This window comes from Ochotona curzoniae, unplaced genomic scaffold, assembly GCF_017591425.1.
Source record: "Ochotona curzoniae isolate NIBS_2020 unplaced genomic scaffold, NIBS_Ocur_1.0 contig_291, whole genome shotgun sequence".
In the NCBI taxonomy this organism is placed as follows: Eukaryota; Metazoa; Chordata; class Mammalia; order Lagomorpha; family Ochotonidae; genus Ochotona; species Ochotona curzoniae.
This window is the reverse complement of record NW_024465649.1, coordinates 2,720,606-2,746,073: the sequence shown is the minus strand read 5'-3', so window position 1 is coordinate 2,746,073 and position 25,468 is coordinate 2,720,606. Positions and strand designations below refer to the sequence as shown.

At 47.4% G+C, this 25,468-nt stretch overlaps 1 protein-coding gene across 3 annotated transcripts in view; it reads right to left on the bottom strand.

Annotated features, from left to right (window-relative positions):
• Positions 1–25,468, bottom strand: part of JAK1 (Janus kinase 1) — a 147,381-nt gene that overhangs the window by 19,056 nt on the left and 102,857 nt on the right. For all 3 annotated transcript variants that reach the window (XM_040978418.1, XM_040978420.1, XM_040978419.1), the window contains 7 exons: positions 19,222–19,345; positions 13,967–14,120; positions 11,341–11,504; positions 8,808–9,150; positions 7,161–7,346; positions 3,539–3,696; positions 1,140–1,263 (listed from right to left, as the gene is read on the bottom strand). In XM_040978418.1, coding sequence (XP_040834352.1) covers positions 1,140–1,263; positions 3,539–3,696; positions 7,161–7,346; positions 8,808–9,150; positions 11,341–11,504; positions 13,967–14,120; positions 19,222–19,345 — 1,253 coding nt within the window. The remainder of the gene's footprint in view (positions 1–1,139; positions 1,264–3,538; positions 3,697–7,160; positions 7,347–8,807; positions 9,151–11,340; positions 11,505–13,966; positions 14,121–19,221; positions 19,346–25,468) is intronic.

The following is a 25,468-nucleotide window of genomic DNA, read 5'->3' as shown; positions in this document are numbered from 1 at the left end:
TGGCCACTGCCAGGCTTAAGCAGGAACACGCAGCACGCACCTAGCATGGTGCCCGGTCTGAGTTAATAGGTGGGGAAGTAACCCTGTCTCTGACCACTGTCTTGCCCAGGTAAGAGAGCATTCTTGGTTCAGCCTGGGTCAGTTCCCCCTGGGAAGGCCAGGCTGGCTCTTGCACTCACCCATCTTAATCTCCTCCATTATAGGCTTCTGTGAGGCCAGCGGGCTCACTGGGTCCTGAGCCACAGAACCCCTCTCAGTCCTGGACTTCCCCCTAGGACCCCGGGCAGCAGAAGGCTCCTTCGCCATTTGCTCTCCCTGCCTTCTTACAGGGTGCAGTCCCCAGGGACTGACTCTTCTCCCTGCATGCTCCTTCCTGCATCTCAGGTCTCCAGTCTGTTAAGGTGTTGACTTCTATTCATGGAGGCCGTGCTCCTTTCCCAGCTCTCCTAGTTCACAATGAGCCCAACCAATCCGAGTATATTTATGTAAACTGATTGTGTAAAGCACACTGTCAGCTACATTATGTAACAAAGGCAGCTGAGGGCTGGCGAGGTGAAGCCAGCAATTCTGACTTCATCTTGGCTTACAGGGTTCCTCTCACTCCATTTTCAGTTTCCAGGACACCTGGCTCACCAACAGACTCGTCCACTCAGAGTCAAAACACTGCAGCAATTGATCTGTTAACACATCAGAAGCTGCCATCCGGGGGGGGGGTCGAGCCAGGCCACACTAATGAGGCAGGCACTGGGCACCCGTCTGTACTGGGAATGAAATGGACGAAGCTCTGGCTCCTGGGCCATCCTGGTGAAGCCTGACCTCATCATTCTAGGTGATTACACTAAACTACTAAACTCTGTAAGTGCTCGGTGGGACCTGCTTTTCTGGTCATGTGCTCTTGCCCAGAGCTGTGCTGGACCTCTGCCAGGGCCCCTCGAAAGAAGAGAGTGCAGGCGGCATGCACAGTGCGTCTGTTCAGGAGCAGCCCCTGTGGGAATGCAGATGGGCCTGGACTTCTCTGAGCAACCAGGCTTTCCTGCCGCAACTCCGCCAAGCCAGGCCCTCCTCGCAGCAACTCCCAGACTACATGTACTGGCCAACTCGCCCCCAGAAGGCTCGCCTCATGTCGGTGTCTGACTGACCTCAGACTTTTCAAAGCAGGTGACGGTCATGAGGATGTTGTCAAAGTCAGTACAGCTCCACCTCAGCACGTACATGCCCTCCTCACTGCCTTCTTGCCGCAGCTTATTGATGGCGTACTCTGTGCTAGAGGGGGAAGAGACAGTTACACACATTCTGGGCACCCGCTCCCCTGACCTGCCCACAGGCTCCTGGCCCCATCGCACCACTGCCAGACTCCCACAGTGCTCCCTGATGAGAGGTGTGAGCAGCCGTGAGAGAACGTGTCGGCAACGCACTGATCTGTTTATCCCCGAGTGTGCCACAGATGCTGTGCTCCCAAGGCTGCTGATGAGCATCTGGCAATGATAATGATGGTGGTGACCTCACTCCTTCCCACCAACCCCAGACAACTGGACCGGAGCATGAGCTGTGCAGGTGGGAACTGGGGGCTGTTTCATTGAGTGCTGTATCTTGGTAACTAGAACAAGCCCGGCTCACAGAGCTTGTCAGGCAGTACTCTAAATGAATCAATCAATAGGGATTACAAAACATTAGCATGGAAATGCCTGTCTTATACACATTTGTATCTCCAGAGCTAAGGACTGGCACATGAGGGCAGTGAACCCGGGCTAAATAACTCCATGGGGTTGCCAGTACCTATCAAGTGTTTCTTACAAAGTGTTGGGAACATGGGACCTGTCTCTGCAAAGCTCAGATCAGGCACAGACGGATACAGAAAAAGCACGAGCTGTGAGGAAGCAACACATGCCACTCTAGAACATCGCTGGCAGCGTACAGGCACCAGGGAGGGTGGGCTGCACAGGCGCTTTTCCTGGACAGAGGTGACCCTGACAGACACCTGAAGGGCACGGGGCTGTGAGGGTCCTGGAAAAAGGCCTTTATGGGGCAAGGCCCTCAAGTCTGGCCAAGTCTGGGGCCCTGGGAGAAAATGCTTTTAGGACACTCAGCCTCTTGCTCAGTAGCACCTTGTGCTCAAGATGCCACCGGCATCTGTGAGCCTCTCCAGGCCAGGACCACACCAATTCCCAAGGGTGCCGGGGTGGTGGACAGCATGTCCTGGACAAGGAAGCCAACTGAAGACCTGCTTCCCAGGATCTAGCAAGGTCTGCAAAGAAACTCAGAAGGAATACAGTTACTGGTTTCTGTGGCCTGAAGGGCAGTCATGTGCGAGAGGAAGTAAACTGAAAATCTCTTATCCAAAAAGAACTCAGGAACAAGCTGCATGTCATAGACGGGCAAATGCCAATTCCATATCAGAAAGAGGTGTGCTGCGGAGTGCAAACTATACTCCAGCAGCAGTGAGAAGGCTGGAAGAAGACATGCCGACAGGCCCCTGGGGTCCTATGGCTGTGACACGCTGGTGGTCCCCAACATTCATCTGGCCCTTAGGACAAGCTGCCTCAGGGCTTCATCCACTATACTCCCCAATGCTGAGATCTATGTCCAGCCGTCTATCTGTCCATCTTATTTTCTTTCTTCCTCTCTATTTCTTTTTTTTGTCCTTCCTACTTCTCTCCTTCCTTCCCTTTTTTAAATTTAAAGATTTATTTATTGGGGCCAGTACTATGTAGGTTAAGCCTCCACCTGCAGTGTCAGAATCCCACATGGGTTCGGGTTCGGGTTCAAGTCCTGCATGCTCAACTTTCAATCCAGGTCCCTGCTGGCATGCTGGGCAAGTAGCAGGGGATGGGTCAAGTGCTTATGTTGCAGCGCTCATGTGGGAGACCTGAAGAGGCTCCTGTCTCCTGGCTTTGGATCAGCCCAGCTCTAGCCATTACAGCCATTTGGGGAGGGAACCAGCAGATGGAAGCTCTTACTCTCCTTCTCTCTGCATATTTATAAAATGTGATAGAGAGAGGGAAATTTCCCATTTGCTGGTTCATTCCCTAAATGGCCCCAAAGCTGGAGCTGGGCCAGCCTGAAGCCAGGAGTTCTGTCCGAGTCTCTCACGTGGGTGCAGGGGACCAAGTACTTGGGTCACCTTCTACTGCTTTCCCGAACACATTAGCAGGGTGTTGAATAGAAAATGGAGCAACTGGGACTAGAACCAGTGCCATATGGGAGGCCAACGCCACAGAAGGAGGCTTAACCCACTATGCCATGGAGCCAGCCCCTGAACTGCCCACAATGTTTGCAATATCAAGGGTCAGAAGGGGTAATACCTCTTAGCCAGTTATGAAGAGGTAGGAGGGTTAAATGATGAGGAGAGTTGAGGGCCTATGTGGGAGATGAAAGTCTGGATAGTAGGTACAGAAAAGATAACACCTACTATGCACCAGGCAACACAGTCAACTGCTCCTGAAACTGGAAATGTCTGGGAGAGAGGCAGCCACACCCCCTGTCACTAATATGTGACATCTTTTTACCCTAAAGCAACTATAAAGGTTCTAGAACCAACCAGATTGGGCCGTGACAGCCATTCTGTATGTTGTGGACGATCAGTGGTGGAGCCACATCTGTACAGAGGTAATGATGGGCATCTGCCGTGAGCCGGAAATAGCCGTCCACCAGGGACACGAAGGATAAGGCCTCCTCGTGAGACGAGAGCTTCAGTTCCTGGGGAGAGATAAGAAACACCCACAGTTACATCATGTGTCCACCATGCTCAGCAGCCGAGTCTAAAAGAACACAGAGGCAGATGCACAACCCCACAAAGAAACCATTTTGTTGTTGCTAACTGTTCCCCTTGCATCTACATAGGACTTTAAAAACACTTTCACAATCATTACCTTATTTTTAAAAATTATTCATTTGAAAGGCAGTGTTATAGAGAGGAAGATACATAAAGAAAAAGATTTGCCCACCCCATAAATGGCCTTAATAGCTTGGCTGGGACATCCAGAAACCAGAAGCCTGGAATTCCGTCTGGGTTTCCCATGTGGGTGCAAAGGCTCATGTACTTGGGGGCATCCTATGCTGTTTTCCCAGGTATAATAGCATGAAGCTGGATTCAAGGTAGAGCAGCCGGGACTTGAATCCATCCATTATCTCAAAGGTACCATAGGAGCGATGGTGTTCTCTGTGTGTGACAGGACTGGAGGTTTGAGATTGGGGCAGGCATGGAGATCTATAGAGAAGTTTCCCCTGGTCAGCTCATGTCAGATGTGGTCCAGAAGGGGGAACTTCTGGATCAACCCAGGAATGATCCCAGACACAATGAGGTTGCTAGACTAACTCCAAGGGCTGCTCAGGGTGTGGAAGAAACAGAGAGCTCCTTGGAGTGGGAAGAGGTGAAAGCCAAAGCGAAGAATAAGATATTCAGGACCACACTTGGCAGAGAAGACAGGTGGGGTTTCTGGTTTTGATCCCATACCCCTGAGCAGACACTGCCCAGCTGAGAGTGCTCAAGGGGCTGTCCGACAGCATTTCCCAGTGAAGGAAGGTGTGAAGTCATGACTGAGAGCTCTAACTCAAAGATCTTTACAGATCTGAGCAAAATGACATTTGTAAATAACACTCTTTCCATAACACTGGTGGAATGAGAGGCGCATCACAGAGATGGGAAGGCCAGGACAAGCAGAGGTGAGGCAGTTCTAAGTAACCAGCCTGGGCAGGAGTGGAGGAGCCTGGTGCCAGCCATGATGCCAAGGAAGAGTACCCTGGGGCTGGGAGTAAAGGAAGCCTCTCAGGGTGCAAGTCGCGGACAGGAAGCTTCCTCTGTGTAGCCAGGCAGCCAGCGGCAGATAGCCCCCACCAGGGCTGACTCAAGCTGCTCCAGAATGACGGGCAGGGCTGGCACTGGCAACTACACAATAAACAACATCATGTAAACACGTAAGTTCTCTGAAACAGAGTTTAAAAAGGAAGGGCAGAGGAAAACGAAGTGTGGAGAGAAGCGATAAATCAAGAAATGGCTAGACTGCAGGCTAGCATTTTGCTTTCCTCAAATACTGGCAAAGAGTTGGGAAAACAGGAGAGTGAGATGGTAATGGGGCAACATCAAGCAGCAGCCAACCCACAGGGCTGCCGCCAGCGAGCCAGGGTCTACCTTTCAGTGCCTTCCCCTGCTATTTATAGGTCAAAAATGGGCAAATCCTGGCAAGTGTGACTGATTCACCTTAACAACTGTGTGACTTCGAATGACGCTTTGACCTCCTTGCACTTTGATTTCCTCCTCTGTAAAACCAGGCTACCAATACACCCAGCCACAGGGTGGTGTGAGAATTCAAAGCAGACTCCTGTAAAGAGCTTAGGGCACAGAGTGGCTTGCATGCAGGATGAGCTGGTGTTTGTAAAGAAACCTAAGTGTTCAGACTTGCCTCCAACAGCCAGGCCAGGACAGGCTCACAAACCATGCACTATGTCTGCTCCCCCTTCTCCTCCCTGCCTCTTAAAAGGGCCTGACCAATGAGGATGTGGCTGATCAGGGGCATACAAACCTCTCTCTGTCTCAGGTCCCCATGGGGTGATCATGCCTCAGAAACTAAAGCCACACAGACCAAAAGCACACAGGAGACACACAGAATTGTGCAATAACCGGACACCTTCTCACGGCATGACCCTTTGTAAATGCTACGCGTCCTGATGGGTCGCAGGTTTCCCACGTGAACAGAGTGGACAGTCCTCCCAGGCCCTCATGAACACTAAGCAGGAAAACACTAACCCAGGGCCCGCTCTCCGTAACATGCCCACATATCACATTTCACCATTTTTGTCCTGCTTTCACTCTCCCATCAGCCCACAGACACGTACCTGGACTTTCCTACTTTGCTGGCAATACTGATGTATGCTTACTTAAAACAGACAGTGGGGATTAGAAAAGGAAAACGCATTCCCATCACAAATGAATTACTGCTAAGTTTTGCTTATTTTTCTAAGAGTATGTGTATATATCTGTATACCCTCACAAAAATTTAAACAAATCCAATATCACTCTGTAGGTAAAGTTTTATATTCTGTTTTTCAATTACAAAAGCATTTTTGAGATGATTAAGATTAAGAACTGTATTTGTATACTCTACTACTCGTGAGGATTGTGATTCCTTTTTGCGTGTATGATTTGTTTTCTTACTCTCCTGTTATTGTGTATGTCGGTCACTTTCAGTGTTTTGGCACTGTGAATGTGCTTCAGTGGATTTTTTAAAATGGCATCTAATGGTTACACTTAATATTGGGGTACAGCCAGCAAACACGTACATCAAGTAACGGCCAGGCCAATGTAATGAGCATCCCCTGCTCCCGAAGGACTGATCATTTCCTTGTGCTGGGAACTGCCCAGCTTCCTCATTGAGCTCTTTAAGAAACAGACAACAAGTCACGGTACCCTGAATGTTCTTACACAGAAACTGCTGTCTACACCTCAGACTCCTGGAGGACAGAGTCCCTAGAGTCCTGAGCAGAAGAAAACATGCATGTTCAAGACTCATAAGCACACTGCCAACTGCTTTCCCAAATGCCACGCCAAGCAGGCACCACTGGGACCAGCACTAGGGGCTCCACCATGGTACCCCAGAGCTGCCTCTCTGCCTCTGACAATGCCCAGTCTCAGGTCACACAAGGTGTTTGCTTTGGCCAAGGGCCCTACTTCCCCACAAGATGGGCCTGCTCATCCAGATGATGTCCTCAAGTGTTACCAAAGAACAGGAAGTGACGCTAAACACCTCGAGAGTCCCAGGGCTGGCCTGTCACCTGCCTGACTGCCTGCTGAAGTTCTGAGTGTGGCTCCCACATCTCCTGGCTGAGGACACACGTGAGTCAGTGGAGGGCTACCGGTGGCCCAATGGAAACACCGGCGCTCGCTGATTCCCTTTCTTAGCAAATCCACTTACTTCTGTGAATTACATATTGATGTTCAAGTACCTCTGGGCAGGCAGATTCACATTTGCCAGACAAAAGGCACAGGGATGTCACACTGTATCATAACAACTGATCCAAGGATGCCTCAGTGACATGAGGGACCTTCTGGCTGAAGGGCGGCTAGGGTGGCTTTTCTCCTAGGGTGAGAGCTCTGAGCAGCGCTTTCTGCAAGATGCCCTCCGTGGACTTGTCTTTGCCCTTGCCAGCCTTGGGAACATGCTTACCATTTTTTTGTTGTCCTGCTTGTTAATGCTGACCATAGACTCCTTTATTACAATGTGAGTGATTTCAGGAAAGTAAGAAAAATTGTTCCACTCCTCTCGGAGTTTGTTTTTCTCCTCATCTTTCTTGAGCTTATTTTCCAGTTTCTTCCGCTTCAGTTTACTTTTTTCTTTTTCAACAGGCACAACCTGGCAAGATGCATAAATGAAGGAGTTAGCTTGGCTTTCTCAGTTTCCACTGGCAAAGGGTCCATGTTCTGCCAAACCGATGCAGGGCCTAGGCCCACGGACGGGGGGAAGCTAGCTTGGACCCAGGGAGGAACGGAAGGAGTTGGCACCCAGAGTCTTCAGACAGAGGACTGAGTCTGCCAGCGTATCTTAGGGTTTCCCATCTGAAGAGCACCTTCATGAGCACACCGACCCAGCTTTCCACTTGCCCCATATGTGCAGGGAAACTGGGAGAGAACAGGGGCTGCCCAGCAACCCCACATCTGCAGCCACTTTCCCTGGCTTGCAGGCTGACACAGGTGCTCCAACCAAGGCCGAGATGCAGTAAGACCAGGCAGAACACAAGCTCTCTCCTCCTGTCATCCGCTGGGATTCTGAAGGATATACATGTCATCAACACAGGAACACAAGTGCGTGTGCAACAGTTTCGACATGCTGTGGAGCATGAGCCCTGGAGGCTGAGAGGGTAGGCTGCTATCTCAGGCAGTCACCTAACTAGCTAGGCCAGTTACCTGAATCTTCACTTCTGCACCGAGCACACAAGGCTGTTGAAGGTATGTGCTCATGAACACAGCACCCACTATGGAGGAAGCTCTCAGTTCTGCCAGGTCTCACCACTTTTGGATGAGAACAAAACAGAGGAAGAAAGTGAATCTTTCATTCACTTTACCATTATTACTTAGAGTAATAATCATTATAGTAGTTGTAAAATTTTTTTTTTTTTTATCCAACACTTATTCTGTGCCAGGCTCTGTACTAAATACCATTCAGTTCTCTCAAAAATGTAGTGCCATGGTTTAGGTACTTCCCTCCGGCAGATGAGTAATACCTACCTCACACAGAAGAAATAACCCCCCCAAGGGCATGTAACTGTAACACATACAGCCAGAATTTCTCTCTCTCCTACTCAGGCCCAAAGCCCCGTGCTCTTAAACCGCTGGTGCCTCATCCGAAGATCACCTCAATAAAGAAGCCTTATCCTGCAATATCACTGAGCCTGTTCCACGGAGCCAGTGGCCTGAGTTCAATTACTGATACCTCTGCTTTCTTGTTACCCCTTGGTCATTTCTCAGTTTCTCTGTGACTCAGAGTTTATGTGCACTTGGGTAGGGCATAGTGTTAGTACTTCTCTCCTCAAAGGGTTTTGATTTTACTTTTAGAACTGAATAAAGTAATAGGTGTCAAATGCTCAAAAAGTACTTGGCACATGTAAGCACTTAGTAAATGTTGCTATTATTATATAACCATGCTATTACTGTATCTCCCTATGGTGTTCAATAAGTACTTATTTAGACTTTGTGCCCATGGATACAAATAAAAGATGCACAGCACACAGTGTCCAGACTACACACACAGCCCAAGGAAGCAGCCCCACGGGGTGACCCATGTTGTACTTGACACTGGCCAGCTTTAGCCACTTACATTTGGTTTCTGCCTCCACTGGATCCCGAGATTTCCAGTCACCATCACTTCATAGTAGACAACAATTCCGCTGTCATTTGAATGAAACCAATTTATCTCATTTTCTGATGAGATCAGCAACTTGGAAGTCTCAAATATTTCAGCACCATAATGTTTTGTCAAAGTCTCCAAAGTCGCCAGATATTTCACCTTCAGGTCGTGTGTAGACACACTGCCATCACAAATGGTCTTGTTGTTGAATTCCTTCAGGAAATCCTTGAAAACATTATTAATCCGCATCCTGGTGAGCAGGTTCCTCTGTCTGATTGATTTATTCAATGTTTCTGGAATATACCGCTTATAGCTAAAAGAAAATAGGAAAACATACTATTTTTCATGTACAGTACAGGTTAGCAGAACACACATTTTAGAGACAAATTGAAGTTTACGGATTTTCCTTCTGCATGTTACCAAATATGGAAGGCAGATCTACCCTGGAATAAAGCACAAAAGATGACATGGAGACACGTGGTGGGAGTGGGGTGGGAGCGTGGGCTGGGAGGCAACTGGGAAAGTACGTGTCCACAGGCTGCACTAAAAGGAGAACCACCAACACTGACTTCAGGTACACTCACCACTAATACTACTGGTTAGAAAAACAGTTTCGAAGCTATCACGAGTGATTTCTCTCCAGGTGTGATTATTAATTATACCTTATGAGTTCTATTTAAATGTGCTAATTTTTCATAAAAACATTTTTATAACTGGGAAAAATACACAACAGCTAATCAAATAAAGGCTCACTGTCCACCATGTGAGCATGTCCCAAATACATTATTAATAGCATCAACAGGAAAATTGAAAGACTAGCTACATCTAGGTGTATGGGGAAGGCATCTTAGACAAACAGAATATCAACAAAGTGAGCAATACTAAAACAGGAGTCAGCTTTAAGAAGTGCATGATGAGTGCAGGTGTTTGGCTTACTGGTTACGATGCCCATACCCACAAGGGAGTGCTTGTGTTAAACTCTTGGCTCTGGCTCCTGACTCCTGTTTCCCATCAATGTGCACCCTGGAAAGCAACAATGATGGCTCATGCAGTTGGGTTTCTGCCATCAACAAGTGAGCCCTGGATTGAGTTCTTCATTCCTGGCTCCAGTCCTGGCCCATTTGGGCACTGTGGGTGGGCATGTGGGAGTGAACCAGCAGTATTTGTCAATAAAGATCAGGTATAAGCAGATAATTATTCTAATAAACTTTCTTTAAATGTATGGCCAAACAAATGACTGATATGCTTATGACTCCGAGGTCTGAGACAGAACCTGCCCCACAATGATCCCTGTGACACTGGAGTATATTCAACAAATAGTACAATTTTTAGCTTGTTAAAATATCAGAGAAAATTGCAGTTGTTTCCCACCAATGATACTGTTCAGTGAATACAATTTTTTAAAGGTGATAGTTGATTTGGTGAATATTTGGTGCAGCAGTTAAGATGCTATGAGAGATGCCTAACTCCACGCTGAGACTGAAAATCCCCACTCCATTTCAATTCAGCATCCTGTTAACGCATACCCTGGGAGGTGGCAGGTGATGGCTCAAGTACATGGGCCTCTGCCACTCATGTGGGACACCTGAACTGAGTTCCTGGCTCCTGGTTTTAACCTGGCCCAGCCCTGGCTGCTGCACACTGAGTAATAAACAAGCAGATGGGAGACATTTCTGTCAATGTCACTCTACCTTTCAAATAAGTAACAATAAACAAATAACACTTTAAAACTACTAAATCCAAACTGTTTGAAAGTACATGTAGGGGCTGGCACTGCAGTGTAGTCTAAAGTCACTGCCTGGGACACTGGCATCCCATATGGGTGCCCTTTGAGTTCAGGCTGTGCACTTCCAACCCAGCTCCTTGCGAATGCACCTGGGAAAGCAGCACATGATGGTCCATAATATTTGGGAGCTGCTGGACCTCCTCCATGAGAGACTCAGGTGAAGCTCCTGACTTCTAGCTTTGGCAGTGCCCAAACCTGGCTGTTACAGTCATGTGAGGTGTGAACTAGTGGATGGAGGATTTCTCTCTCTCTCTCTCTCTCTCTGCCTTTCAAATAAATAGATCTTGAAAAAGGAAACTACAGAGAAAGATAAAAATGGATCATCCTTCACATCAGGATGATCGTTGGGAATCTAGGCTGGGAACTGGAGGGCTATGTTGGGAAGGATTTTGAAGACAGGTGCAGAATCAAAGGAAAAGCCACAGCGCTAGAGACAAGGGTATGAGGGGAAGTAAAAGGCACATGAGTTACTAATTGGATTGATATCCTTTTCCCAGGTATTTCACTCTACTGCAAAATGTTTTAGCAAAAAACCAACATTCAAAATCACAACACAATTATAATTATGCTACCTGTTACAAAAGGTCTAAACAAGATTCCTGGTTTGCAGAGAGCAGGGGTCAAGCCAATGCCAGCAGCAGTTAAATGGAGAGGTTTGAAAACACGAAGGGTGATGGAAGCCCCATGATCAGTTCCTTGGCCAGCAGGGGTGTTTACCTGATTTCCCTGGGGAGCTCAGGCAACTGCAGCTTCTTCATCATGGCATAGTGTGAGATAGCCAGGACGGCCATCCCGAGGCACTCATTTTCAATGTCATGTCCATCCTGTTCTGTCTTGGCATCTCGAATAGGAGCCAGGCATTTGACCAAATCATACTGTCCCTTTAGAGCAAAGGTGAGAAAAAAGTGAACCCCCAATTAAGGTTCCAAAGCCCACCCATGCTTTTTATCTAGAGAAGTTAGTTACCCACACAGGAAATATTAGTCAGAGAAGGAGCACAGCAATGAGATTCAAAAGATTTGTAGTTTCTCTAGCATTGAAGGAACTCGGCAACGTTCTCAATAGGATAATTCATTTGTTCAACAAATGCTGAGTTTTATGATACATGCCAGTGAACAGTACAAATATGCGAAGCCCCTGCATGGGGCATGTTGGATAAATGACAGTGAAAAACTGTGACTAGGCCTACTCCACGCCAGAGCACAGGAAGGTGATGTTGGGCTGGGCTGGGCTGCGATTATTATTCATCAGTTCCTGCACTGCAAAGGCCAAGTTTGCGGCTATCAAGTTGACAGGGCATCACCTCCCAATCTGATGAAGACCTTGTCAAAGGAGGAATTCATGTTCTATGGCATATCACCACCACATCTGAGATGTTTCATAGCTGCTGCTCAAGTTTCCAGTAGTGGAAAGTTGCACTGATATGTCTCCCTTCACCAATGGGGGTACAGAGCATTCCAGCAGCGAAGGTGTTTTTAAAAGACAAAAATAAAGCAAGACTCAACAGGGACAAGCCCACCCCATACCAGGGTGACAGACTTTGTGTCCTGGCTCTGCTCCCAAATTCTAGCTTCCTGCTAATATTCATCCCTGGAGGCAGCAGGCGATGGCTCAGGTGGCTGGGTCCCTACGACCCATACGGGAGACCCGGATTGAGTTCTCAGCTCCCAGGTGCTTGGGGAGCTCCCTCTCCCTTTGTCTTTTCTCTCTCTGCCTCAAAATAACAATTTTTTTAAAAAAATTAAAAAAATTTCACAAAGAAGCAGTGCCCATCATATGCTTCATACAGAGTAATGATGATAATGTCAACACTGCTTCCTATTCACTGAACCTTAACCTCAGGGCTTGTCACTGTGCTTGATTCTTTTTATTTATCATTTATTTTATTCCAATAATAGTTCTGTGTGGTTTTATAAAGACCATCTCTAATAAAGGAGGAATCTAAGGCACTAAAACGTTAAAATACTCCCATTCATTTGTTCACTTGCAACTAAAAAAAGAAAAAAGAAAAAAAGAAAAAAGAATCATAGGCCAAATGTTCCTCTAGGTGCCAAGGACACATGAAGGATAAACAATAAATGAGTAGAAATGTGACAAAAAAGCAGCTTAGGACAGGCCTAGCAGTTAAGATACCCATGTCCAATATTAGACAGGTTAGATTTGTTACCTGCTTCCAGTTTCCTGCAGGTGAGGACAGTGGGAAACACAGATGATGACTCAAGTAACTGGGTTCCTGTGACTCACATGGGAGACCTGGGTTAAGTGCCAGGCTCCCAGCTTTCTCTCAGCCCAACCTTTGCCACTGTGGACACTTGGGAAGTGAACCAGTGAAACAGAGATCTATCTGTTTCTGAAATAAATAATTTAAAATAGGGCTCGGTATGCAGTGAGTTAATCTGCTGCCTATGACACAGGCAACCCACATGAGGATAGTTCAAATCCTAGCTGTTCAACTTCTGATCCAGCTCTCTGCTAACGTGCCTTGGAAAGCAGTGGAAGATGGCCCAAGTACTTGGCTGCGGCCACCCATGTGGGAGATCTGCATGGAATTCTGAACTTATGGCTTCATCCTGGCGCAGCCCCAAATGTCATGGCTTTCCAGGGAATGAATCAACAGACCTCTTATTTCACACCTGATCTTAGTCAAAAGACCGAGAAGCAATCAGATGTGTTCTTCCTGCTACAGCTCTTTCAAATAAATAAATGTCTTAAATTTCATGATGGTTTATATAAAATAATACAAACAGTAAGACAATTGCAAAAATGACAGTTATATGACAAAAGTTTGCATGTTAAAATCTGGAAGCATAGGGTCCAGCACAATATTCTAGTGGCTAAATTCTCACCTTGTATGAGCCAGGATCCCATAAGGGCACCAATTCATGTCCTGGCTGCTCTGTTTCCCATCCAGCTCCCTGCTCCTATTTCTAACTTCCCTTCTAGCTTTTCTAGACTCTACACTTCCTAGGTCAGTCCCAGTGTGACTCAAGGGCCACATTCATTCCTCATAAACATTGTCAACTGTCAAGTAGTGCCTTCGTCAATGTCGCTGAACTATTCTTTCCCTCCAGCACAGCTTCCCTCTGCCACAAGATACTGCAAAGGAAAGGGACAGTGCTAAGAGGTCGGGGGAGAATGGAACAGTGAGGAAGTGAGGCCTGGAACTCCCGCGAGTGGATGATGAGCCCTTCCCTCCTCAAGGGGCACATCCAGGTATGGCAACAGGTCTCACAGCATCCTTGCATGACTAAGTTCAGTGCCTGAAGGAATCTGAGCACTGAATGGCCTCCCCCATCCCTACATACACATAAACTCTGAGTTCGACTGGGCCCACATTTCCCACCTGAGCAAACAGATATTCCAGAGAGCTGGCATCAAGGAGAGGGGTTGCATCTGGAACCTTCTTTTTCTCATAACCATTTTTCTGCTTCTTCGGAGAATGTCGCCACACAGACTGTTCACTGTCATTGGTTCCATGCCAGTTGGTGAAATAGAATCTGGAAGGCAGAAAAATGGATGCCAACTGTGAACCTAGCAGGTTGGTTTGACCCAGAGTGGCCAGCGGGGTAGGCTGAACTGCTCTGAGGGGCGAACAGATGAACCCTGCACCCTGCAACACCACACTGCTGAAGGCATTTTGTGAGCACAGACCTCCAGCATCTCCTCTCCAACTCAGAGAGATAAATGACACCCTAAAGACCACAGAGATGAGCTCCTCTGGCCACTCTGTCTTCCTCAACAGAACAACTGCTGACTCCAAGACACTGGCCCTGCATCTCCCCAGACCTTCACCAACAGCTGCTTGCTGAAGCCACTCCGCCTTGGCTACAACCTCTTTCAGCTGCATTTAACATCCCTGACAACTGATTCTGTCACACAGCCAAGACAGACAGTTCACATGTCAGGACTTTCCATTTCTCAGACTACTGTTGTTACACTGAAGGGATTTTAAAAAGGAAGCTATCTAGATGGAACCACCTATTTCCTAACCAGCACCAGACAAAGTGTCCTGAATCAGAATACACCTCACATATAACTATTTGATCATGACTGCACCTCTACAAGATAGGTTTCAGTTACTTCCATTTTACAGAGAGGAAAATCAAGATTTCAAGATTTCAAGGTGACCTAAGACTGCAAGTCTGTTCTGTTTACTACTTTCCTCTTCTGTCAGTGGCAGCAAGTTCTGGAATTGTATGAAAGGGACTGAACAAAGCTGGCCCTCTCCAACCCTAGGCAACACTCAGCTGCTACCTGATCTCTCCGCCTTGACAAGCTCATGATCAAATGTAATAACAACCACATCACGCAGAAGCAACAAATTAAAATGCCTCCTCCCTCCCCCAGCCAAGAAGAACTGCCATTAAACCAAGACGTCTGTCACTGAGACATACTTGCAAAGCCTATGGGGCTTGTTGGGTCCCGAAGGCTGAGGCTGTCCGGCAAGGTTCCCTCCTGAGTGGCCTGCCTGCAGCAGTAATCAGTGATGCCCAACAATACACAGCAACATGACAACTGGGCACCTGTCACCAACAGGACTACAAACTGACTTTCCTGGGACTCATATACTGCCTCCTTCCATAAAACAAAAGTATTAAAAGTTATATTTCACAACTGTCTGGGTACAAAAATGAGAACAGTCCATCCTGGACTATGTAGTCAATTACTTCTATCATCTTTCCTGATTTTAAATAAAATTAAAACATTTCATGGGCTCTTAATAACTTCCTGGGCCCTAGGACCTGTACCTAATGGGTAAATCAGAGGTAGATAATCTTTGTCTGCCAAGGGCCATTTAAGCAAAATCATTCACAGGTCATAAAAATCAGCTTCAAAATTAGCCTCCTTGGGTCTGGCATGATAGCGTAGCAGTTAAAGTTCTCGCTTTGAACACACTGGTTCTAATTCCGGTGACCCCACTTCAAATCCAGCTCCCTGCCTGTGGCCTGGAAAGCAGTCCAGGATGGCCTAAAGCTTTGGGACACTGCATCCAGTGGGAGACCCAGAAGAAATTCCTGGCTCCTGGTTTCAGATTGGTTCAGCCCCAGCTGTTGCAGCCCCTTGGGGAATGAACCATCGGACAAAAGAACTTCCTCTCTGTCTCTCCTCGTCTCTGTATATCTGCCTTCCCAATAAAAATAAATAAATCTTTAAAAAAAAAAAAAGTCGCCTCCTTGGATTCTCAGCATGGCTGCTCCACTTTCCATTCAGCTGCCTACTGATGGCTTGGCAAAGCGGCACATGACGGCCAAAGTACTTGGGTCCCTGCACCCACATGGGAGAACTAGAAGAAGCTACTGGCTCCAGACTGGCCCAGCTATGGCCACTGCAGCCATTTGGGAAGTAAACCAGCAGATGGAAGTTCTTTCCCATGCTAATTCTACCTTTCAAATAAAATAAACCTTTCAAAAAATTAGCCTGCCTGAGATTTACTGAGTTTTGAGTCCCACCTGTGGTTGCTTTGGCAGGGCCAAACCAAAGGGTTTCATGGATATTATAAGGCTCATGGACTAAACACTTCCTACCCCAAGGATAAGTATATTATCCCATCTGAGGGATAAGATATAACAAAGTATCCAGAGTCCAGTGTTGTGGTGTAGCAGGTAAGGTCATTGCCAGCGGTGCCAGCATCCCATATAGGCTCCAATTTGACCCTGGCTGTTCCACTTCATATCCAGCTCTTCGCTATATGAACCTGGGAAAGCAGCAGAAGACAGCCTAAGTGCTTGGGCCCTTGATCCGCATGGGAGACCTAGACAAAACCCCTGGATTCTGACTTCAGCACAGCACAACCACAACTGTAGCGATCATTTGATGAGTGAATCAGGGGATGGAAGATCTATCGCTTCCTTTCTTATGTTCTCTGTACCAAGAAATGCCAAAGAGGAAACAAAGAAAGGTAGCAGTGAGGACAGAATGGGTCAGAGAAGGGAAGCATATACCCAAGTAACTAAATGCCAGGCTACAGAGCCTGAACCACATGCAGCAGGAAGAGGGAAGACAAGGGTTAAGCTGTTATAGTGCAAGATGCCAGCACCTGCGTGGAGGCCTCCTGGAGGGCTGAAACAGGAGAAGCCAGGACACAAGCAGATGCATATGGAAAAAACATAATAATAAAGCAAAGATCACAGCTGTCTTTCTCACCACTGAATTTCTGGCACGTAACAGGTGCTTAATACATGCTTGACAGATAAACAACAAATAAGCAAACTCAGGGAGGAAGAATCCACACGAGGAGAAAAAAGGATGAATAAATAAGTTGCTTTAAAAGTAAAAACAAATAAGCACTGTAACTTTCTACCATTCTGTACAGCCCACCTTCCTGGTAACTTAGGACAGTGACTCACACACATTCACCCTCCCAAAAGGTCCGTGTAACTACAGAACCCACTGCTGCACACACAAAGCTGGTGGCCTGTCCCCCTGCCCTCCACGTGTGTGAGAGCAGATCCGACACTAGTAGACCCATCTTGCATTTGCAGATATTCTACAGAACAAATTCTACTTCAGTTTCTATAGAATGTCTTAATGGACTGTGAATTTTACTTGGATTAAAAGAAAACAAACAAGAAATATTTCCTTTAAGAAAAAGAATAGACATAGTATGAAACAATTACTATCTGTAAATAGAAATCACTATTTATAAACAGAAGGTCATAATTAAAGTATATGCCCAAAAACAGAGCTGGGATTCCACTGAAATAATCACATTTATGGTGAGATTATGAGGTTTCAAAATTTTTGTAGCTTTTTTGTAATGCAAATGTTTTCACTTATGGTGTATTTTTTTTTCCAAGTTCAAAGAACCTGTGGTAACCAAGCAATATCCTGTTGAAGTTCAATGTCAGGTACAAAGTCAAGGTGACAAAAGTGAGGCAGCTATATACTTCCTGACAGCTACCATAAAGACAGAGCAGGCGAAGTCAGCTTCTCACCATGAGGCATCCATGTGACCAAAAAGAATACCTCTCAGAGGGTCATGGTGCAGGCTAGAATTAGACACATAAATTGAAGTAACTCCTTCCCCTTCAGGGTGAGGGGACACACATTTTCCTAATGAAAAAGTGGGAGGGTTGAATCAGGAAAGCTCAGTCCTCTTCTAAGACCGAGGAGAAAGCAAACAGAACCCAATGACCTGCCACACTCCCAGATGTGGACTCTAAGTCTACATTTTGCTGAGTACACAGCAATTTCTGAGGCCACAGAAAACAAGACAGCATCAAACAGAGCCAAACAAAGTCAGAGGGCTCAGCTGCGAGGTAAGTACAGGAACAAGAGGTAGTTGGTTCCAGGAAGACCATACAAATCAGACCTGGATTCAATAACTAGAAAAACATCTCAAGGGTCCACAACATAGTCAATAAAGTTCCTATCTGGGATACTGGCATCCCATATGGGCACTAGTTCTAGTCCTGGCTGCTCCACTTCCATCCAACTCCTCACTAACGGCCTGGGGAAGGCAGCAGAAATGGCTCAGGTGCTTGGCCCCCTGTCACCCACATGGGAGACTCGGAAGAAGCTCCTGGATCCTGGCTTTGGCTTGGCCAAGCCCCAGCCATTACAGCCACTGGGGAATGCAGCAGATGAAGAGCTCAGCGTCTCTCCTCTTTCTGTAGCTCTTTCAAATCAATAAATGAATCTTTTCGGAGGAGAGGAGGGGGAGGGAGGACAAGAGACTCTTTTTCAAAAGGGTTTAATCTTATTGTAGGTTTTGGTGTCAAATACATACTGCTTGGTGGTTAATACAACGATTCTAGTTACCAAACATACACACTTACCAATTCAAGACATTGCAGCTGCTGTTCAAGTGTTAATTGTCTAGTCACCTGGGAAGACACTAAGCCCCTTAGCAAAGTGTCAACAGTCACCTTGAGAGAGATTACAATCCCACAACCAAACACGCTTGGGGAGTGAATCAAAACAACTACCCTGGAGAGCAAAAACCTACTCAGTTTTTCTAGAAGCCACCATACACAGGGTCTCTCAAGCTTTTTAACTGCAAAATGACCTAATACCCGTGTTATGTATTACATAGCTCAAAAGCTTTAAAACCAATATGCCTACATACATACATACATACATATGCTGATTCTATCGGTTCTCAAAAAGAACAAAAAATCTGGTCACTAAATTAAACTCATACCCAAGGATTCACTGTTTGAAGAGGCACAGTGCAGGTACCTGACTGTATTCAAAATATCCTGCAATACTAAAGATTTCTTTCAAAACGTGGCAAAAGAGGGTGATGAAACTCATCTTGAGCTGCCTTCCAAATACAGGAGAAGTCCTTACTCACACCAAGCAAACACAAAAGTCACAAATTACAAAAATGACTATAATACCTCTCAGTAGGTGACTCAGGGCCCCAGGCTAATGGCTGTCCTGCACCACACAAGGAGGCCAGGCAGGCAGCAGCTCTTTTTTATTATTTTTATTTTTATTTTAAATTTTGAATTATATGGTACAATTCTGTATAGTCTGGGATTCCATTCCTCTCAATTCCTACCCCCCAATGGATTTTCCCCATATTGTCACAATAGTACATTCCTTCATAAGGAGTTACAGTTCCATCAGTCTGCTACTTAAGGGTGCCCATACCTCATCCGGTAGTGCAGCCGAAGGGACGTCTTGTCATCAACAGTGATGGTACGATTCGGTGCATACCAGAGCTTGGTGCTCTCATCAAACAAGGCAAAGAGGTTGTGACATAGAGGAGAGATACCTAGGGAGAGGGAACAAACACATTAAGAAATCAAAGGGACAAACACTTGGTCACAGGCTTTCAATGCCTGACACATGAAAAGATAAGGAATTCTCTCATGTAGACAGGATCTAGGAAACCAGTATTCTCTAAGGGTCACTCTAATTTCCCACCATGTTCTGTCAGGCAGTTCCAATCATAATAATCAAGAATCACTGGGGCCTGGCAGCGTGGCCCAGTGGCTAAAGTCCTCGCCCTGAATGCACCGGGATCCCATATAGGCGTCGGTTCTAATCCTGGCAGCTTCACTTCCCATCCAGCTCCCTGCTTGTGGCCTGGGACAGCAGTCCAGGACGGCCCAAAGCTTTGGGATCCTGCACCCACGTGGGATACCCGGAAAACGTTCCTGCCTCTTGGGTTCGGACTGTCGCAGCACTGGCCATTGTGCTCACTTGGGGAGTGAATCATCAGACGGAAGATCTTCCTCTCTGTCTCTCCTCCTTTCTATATATCTGACTTTGTAATAAAAAATAAATAAATCTTAAAAAACAAAAAACAAGAATCACTGGAACTGGTTTTGAGTCCTGGCTATTCCACTCCCCATCTAGCTACCTGATAACATGCCTGGGAAAGCAGTAGAGGAAGGCCAAAATGCTTGGGCTGGTGGGAGACCCGCTAGACACTACTGGGCTTGAACTGGTTCACTTGTAGCTGCTGCGGCCCTTTGGAGATTGAACCAGCAGATGCAAGATCTCTCTCTTCTCAGTCTTTCCATCACTCTGTCTGTAACTCTGCCTTTCTTTCTTTCTTTCTAAGATTTATTTTTATTATTTTTTTATTGGAAAGGCGGATATACAGAGAGGAAGATCTTCCGTCCAATGATTCACTCCCTAAGTGAGTGCAACGGCCCTATGCTACGCCGGTCCGAAGGCAGGAGCCTCTTCCGGGTCTCCCACACGGGTGCAGGGTCCCAAAGCTTTGGGCCATCCTCGACTGCCCTCCCGGGCCACAGGCAGGGAGCTGGAAGGGAAGCGGGGCTGCCGGGATTAGAACCGGCACCCATATGGGATCCCGGGCGTGCAAGGCGAGGACCTTAACCACTTGCGCCACCGCGCCGGGCCCTAACTCTGCCTTTCAAATAAATAAAACAAATCTTAAAAAGAAGAAGAAGGGGGTCCAGGCCTTGGGGTTGGAGGCGGCTTCCAGCTCCCCACAGTGTGGCGGCTGTTGGGGGTTGCTCCTGCCAGGCTGGACCCAAGGCTGCGGACTCAGGCCAAAGCCACTGCCGAAACGCAGTGATTGAGTCCCTGGCTTTCTCCAGGCCCAAAATAAATCTTCCCTCAGGGTGAGTACACAATAAGAGAGCCTTGGGAACTGGATTAAAGTCCTAGCTCCGCCTTGCCACCAATACCTTGCAGTAGGACAAGTCTGGCGAAGGTCTGGGCCTTGGAGTTAGGGGCGGCTTGCAGCTTCCTGCAGTGTGGCGGCTGTGGGGGGGTGCCCCTGCTGGGCCGGACCCAATGCTGGGGACTCAGGCCAAAGCCACTGCCGATAGGCAGTGACTGAGTCCTTGGCTTTGGGCTGCCAGAGCACCAAATGGTGCAAGACTCTGCCTGCTGACTGCCCAGTGACAAGCTCTGGGTTTTTAGGGTATGAAATTGCTGCTTAGGGACGCCCATGAATAAGGCAGCTTTAGTGTAGGTGAGAGATGAATTCTGGGTGATTCCCAGTAGCAGGGTCATGAAACTTTCAGCCAAGCGTGGGGACTGAGACCTAATGGTTTATAGGGGAGTGTCCATAAGATCTATTTGGGCCAGACTGATTCACCAGCCAAATCAGGAATCCTGAGATGGACTGGTATCATAGAGCACCACGACTGCCACACACCAGTCCACACGAAAGCTATGGATGGGGGCCTGTCTGGCAGGAATAGATACCATACTTGACTGGGTGGTGGAATAGTGGACGGGTCACATTTGGCAGGGTCAAGACACTAACCATCACAAAAGAGAACCAGGTCCGGGGGTAAACTAGGTGGAGAAGTGTGGGCCCAACCAACCCTGTGGAAATACAAGTCCTGTAGGTTAGCTCGTGAGCTGGGGTGGCAATGGGCTGAGCTAGGAGTGACCATGGCACCTGCCATCACTTACGGGTAAAGGAACTGATAGCAGTCTGGGCAGGTCAAGGCAGCAGCACCCAAAGGTGCATCCTAAAATAGGATTTGGAGTGGGCCAAGCTGCAACTGGAAGGGGGCGGACTGGGCAGGGCTGAGCAAACCTCTACTCACAAAATACAGAAATCAGGATGGAGCACATGTCATTCCGACCTAGGCTCTTTTCCCAACTGGTCTTCATGAGGCAGGGATGCTACGGCAGAGTATTGAAGGTAAAGGCTGAATCAGGTGAGGGGCTAAGCCAACTGGGTCAGAGTACCCACTGGCATGTGTGCAATCTAGGGCTGGGAATAGACTCAGTTGGGAAGCTGTGAGAGTGCACACTTGCTGGGTTGGGATTCCCATGAGAGGGTGCCAGGGCTTGTTCTGGTTTGTGTTCTGCTCTGAATATGGCTGCAATCTCCCTAGGCACAATTGTGGACTGGGGCTGGGCACACCAAGCTGGGCCAGACACCTTCACCATCTGGTGCTCTGGAGAACCTGGGTAGATGTAGGATGGACTAGGCTGGGTCTCTGCCCCTACTAAGCCATGTGTGAGCAGTGTCTGGGTATGGACGAGCCCTGGCTGGGGTGAAACAGCCAACACCAATAACTGGAATTGATTGAAGGCCAGCAAGGGGGGCTGGCCCATAGAAACACCAGTACACACAAGGCCTGGCATAAGGGAGAGGTTCCGAAGGACGAGCTTGGGAAACTCTTCTGTCGGGACTCAGTCCCTGCAGGTGAGCACAAGAACCATGATAGGGAGCAACCCAGACCAGGCCAGAGGAAGATATCCACCGGCCTGCATTTGGCATAGGTCAGGGGCAGACCTGTCTGAACCAGTTCACATCACCCACTGGTGAATCTGAGCGCCAGCATAGAGTGTGGGTCAGGCCAATTTTGGTCACAACACATACCAGTGCACATTAAGGAATGCCAAGGTGAGATGAGCCGTACCAAATGTGGTTGCCGTGCCCAAACAGCACATGTGAGAATGGGGGGCGGGAGGGGGGCGGGGGAGGAAGGCAAAGCTGGCAGGGGAATGTGGGCTCTCCTGCTAGACAACCACTCCCACTGGAGAGCATGAGTTGGGATGGGGGCAGACCAGACCAGGCAGAGCTACAACACGTGTGGGCCTCATGTGAGCTAGACTGGGGAAAAGCCAGGTTGGGCTGACTGTTCCAACTGGTGCAAGCAAAAATTAGAGTAGGTGAGGATTGGTTGGGCTTAGCCGCAGCATCGGCTGGCAGAGGCTGGCACTGGGGTTTAATCTGTTACATTAAATGCCAAAACCACCTGAAGAGTGCATAATCTGGGAATGGGAGTAGCCTTGTAGGAAATAGTGGGCACCTCCCTCGGGGGTTACCACTCCCACTGGAGAGCATGAAAACCAGGACAGGAGCAGGGGTGGCTAGACAGAAAGGAACCTGCCAGTATGTGTGTAGGCTGGATACTAGGTTGGTTGGGTTGAACTAGGCTTCAATGCCCACTGACAAGTACAAGAGCTAAATGGGATGTGGGACAGACTGAACAAGTCTGCAGTACATACTGGCATGCATGGGAACCAGGGTAGGGAGCAGGTCTGGTGGAGGTGATGGGGAGTCGCCCCAACTAGGCTGCAGCTCCCTCTGGTTTGTGTGAGGACCAAGTATGAAGTGGACAGGATCGAGCTGGACTACAACACCCATTGGTTCAAGTGGAAGACAGGGCTGGAAACAGAACTGACCCAGCAATTGTAATGACCAGCATGTGCATAAGCTGATTGGGGCGACGGACTGTGCCAGACTCTGTATGGCAAATTCACATACGAATCAGGTCTGGGATCACTTCAGACAAAGTTTCTTTGGAAATCCCTTGAACTGAACTGCTGGACTCAGAACTCCAACCATGAAGAGACTATGTCAGCCAGTGGAGTCTGAATAGGTTTCATCACGATTGGAATGGCGAGATTGGCAGCAATTCAGACCTACTAAACTATCAAAACTGCTTGAGCAGGACCCTCAGAGTGTGCCTCACATCGGGGACCTGCGATGGGTGGGAGGCTGGGTGGAGCTTTTCTCTTTGTTTCTCCCCTGACCCCAGATACAGGGAAAAAAAATGATATTAGTGTGGAAAAAATATAATAAAATCAATTTACTTGGATGTAAAAAAAAAAAGAAGAGGAGGAGGAAGAAGATGAAGAAGAGGAAGACGTGAGGAGGAGGAAGAGCAAGAACCACAGGATCAGTGTCATGGCATAGCACACTAGGCTTCAGCCTATGTCATTAGTATCCCATATGAGTGCCATTTGAATCCCATCACTTCCGATCCAGCTCCCCACTGATATGCCTGGGAAGGCAGGAATGGAGTTCCTGACTTCAGTCTGGCCTAGACCCAGTGAGTATAACTTGGAGAGTGAAGCAGTGCATTGAAGCTCTTTATAACCCTGCCTTTCAAACAAATACATACACATATTTTAAGGAAGGAGGAAAAGAGAGCAAGCGAGCAAAAGAACAAAGAACCATGGCTCCCCAGGAATACACCCTATAGTTTCTAGAAAATCAGATTAAAATCATTCAAAATTCAAAGTCTGATGATAGCTTTCATTATAGGCACTTATAATACACTCTTACCAATTTCTACTTTAAAAAGTAGAAAACTAAGGGATTCACATCTCCTACCTGATAAGCACGTGGATATCACAACTGGAAATACTCTTACTGTTTGGGAAATCTTCTATCTATTTCCTACAGAAAATGTTGAAGCAATTGTAACATACTGTGATTAAACATGCAAAGAAGTTCCTGGCAGTAGCACACAAAACATACATTAGAATAAGTAATAACCAAAGTGATTCTTGTCACTAATTAAAATCTATCACCATTAAATTTAGCATGTGTCTTCTTTTTTATGTTTTACACTTTTTCCCCCTTTTCTAACTTTCCCAAACTGCCTGGTTCAGTGAACTGCAACAATGTGGTATCCTATAGGTTCCATCCAAGATAAGTCCAGGCAGCCCTCAGGCCTGATGGCCAGCAGATCAAGAACTCTACTAGTGGCACATCAGGCACCATTTTACAGTGTGGAAAAACTTTAATACTGCAGGGACAACAGTGAACTTTGCACGCATTGACCTGGGAACAAACTCACTGAGCTCAGTGCACTGCACTGGTCCCACAGGAAAATAATTGACATCATACGTTGACATCATATGGGTCAAAATAAATATGTATGTGGGCTCGGCGCAGTGGCGCAGTGGCGCAAGTGGTTAAGGTCCTCGCCTTGCATGCCCGGGATCCCATATGGGCGCCGGTTCTATCCCAGCAGCCCTACTTCCCTTCCAGCTCCCTGCCTGTGGCCCGGGAAAGCAGTCGAGGATGGCCCAAAGCTTTGGGACCCTGCACCCACGTGGGAGACCCGGAAGAGGCTCCTGGCTTTGGACCGGCATAGTATTACGGCCGTTGCGCTCACTTGGGGAGTGAATCATCGGATGGAAGATCTTCCTCTCTGTCTCTCCTCTCTGTATATCCACCTTTCCAATAATAAAAATAAATCTTAAAATAAATAAATAAATAAATATGTATGGCCCTCAGACCTAATGGCCAATAGGTTCTGGCAAGATTAGCACCAACAACAAGCTAGTTATATAGGACACCTGGTGTCTCTCTAATCCTGGGAACTGCTGGAACTAGAAGTGGGAGACAGGTTGTACAGACAACAGTGCAGCCTCAGCAAGGTAGCACAGAAGGTGGAGACTGGTGAGCGAGAAGCTGGGGCTACAGAGACCATGGAGGAAACCTAAAATAAGAACCCAGACCTGGAACTCACTGGAGGTTGTGGCAAAATTGGCTGCAAGCAAAGAGTTGTGTACCAATCATAATAAGTAAAATCGAACTGTAAACCTGTGGGTGACACAGCTTAGAAACCTGCCCCAAGAAGAATCTGATAACCAGAAGTACAATGACCAAGAGCAAAAGAAGAGACAGAGGCACAGTGAGTATTACTGAAGA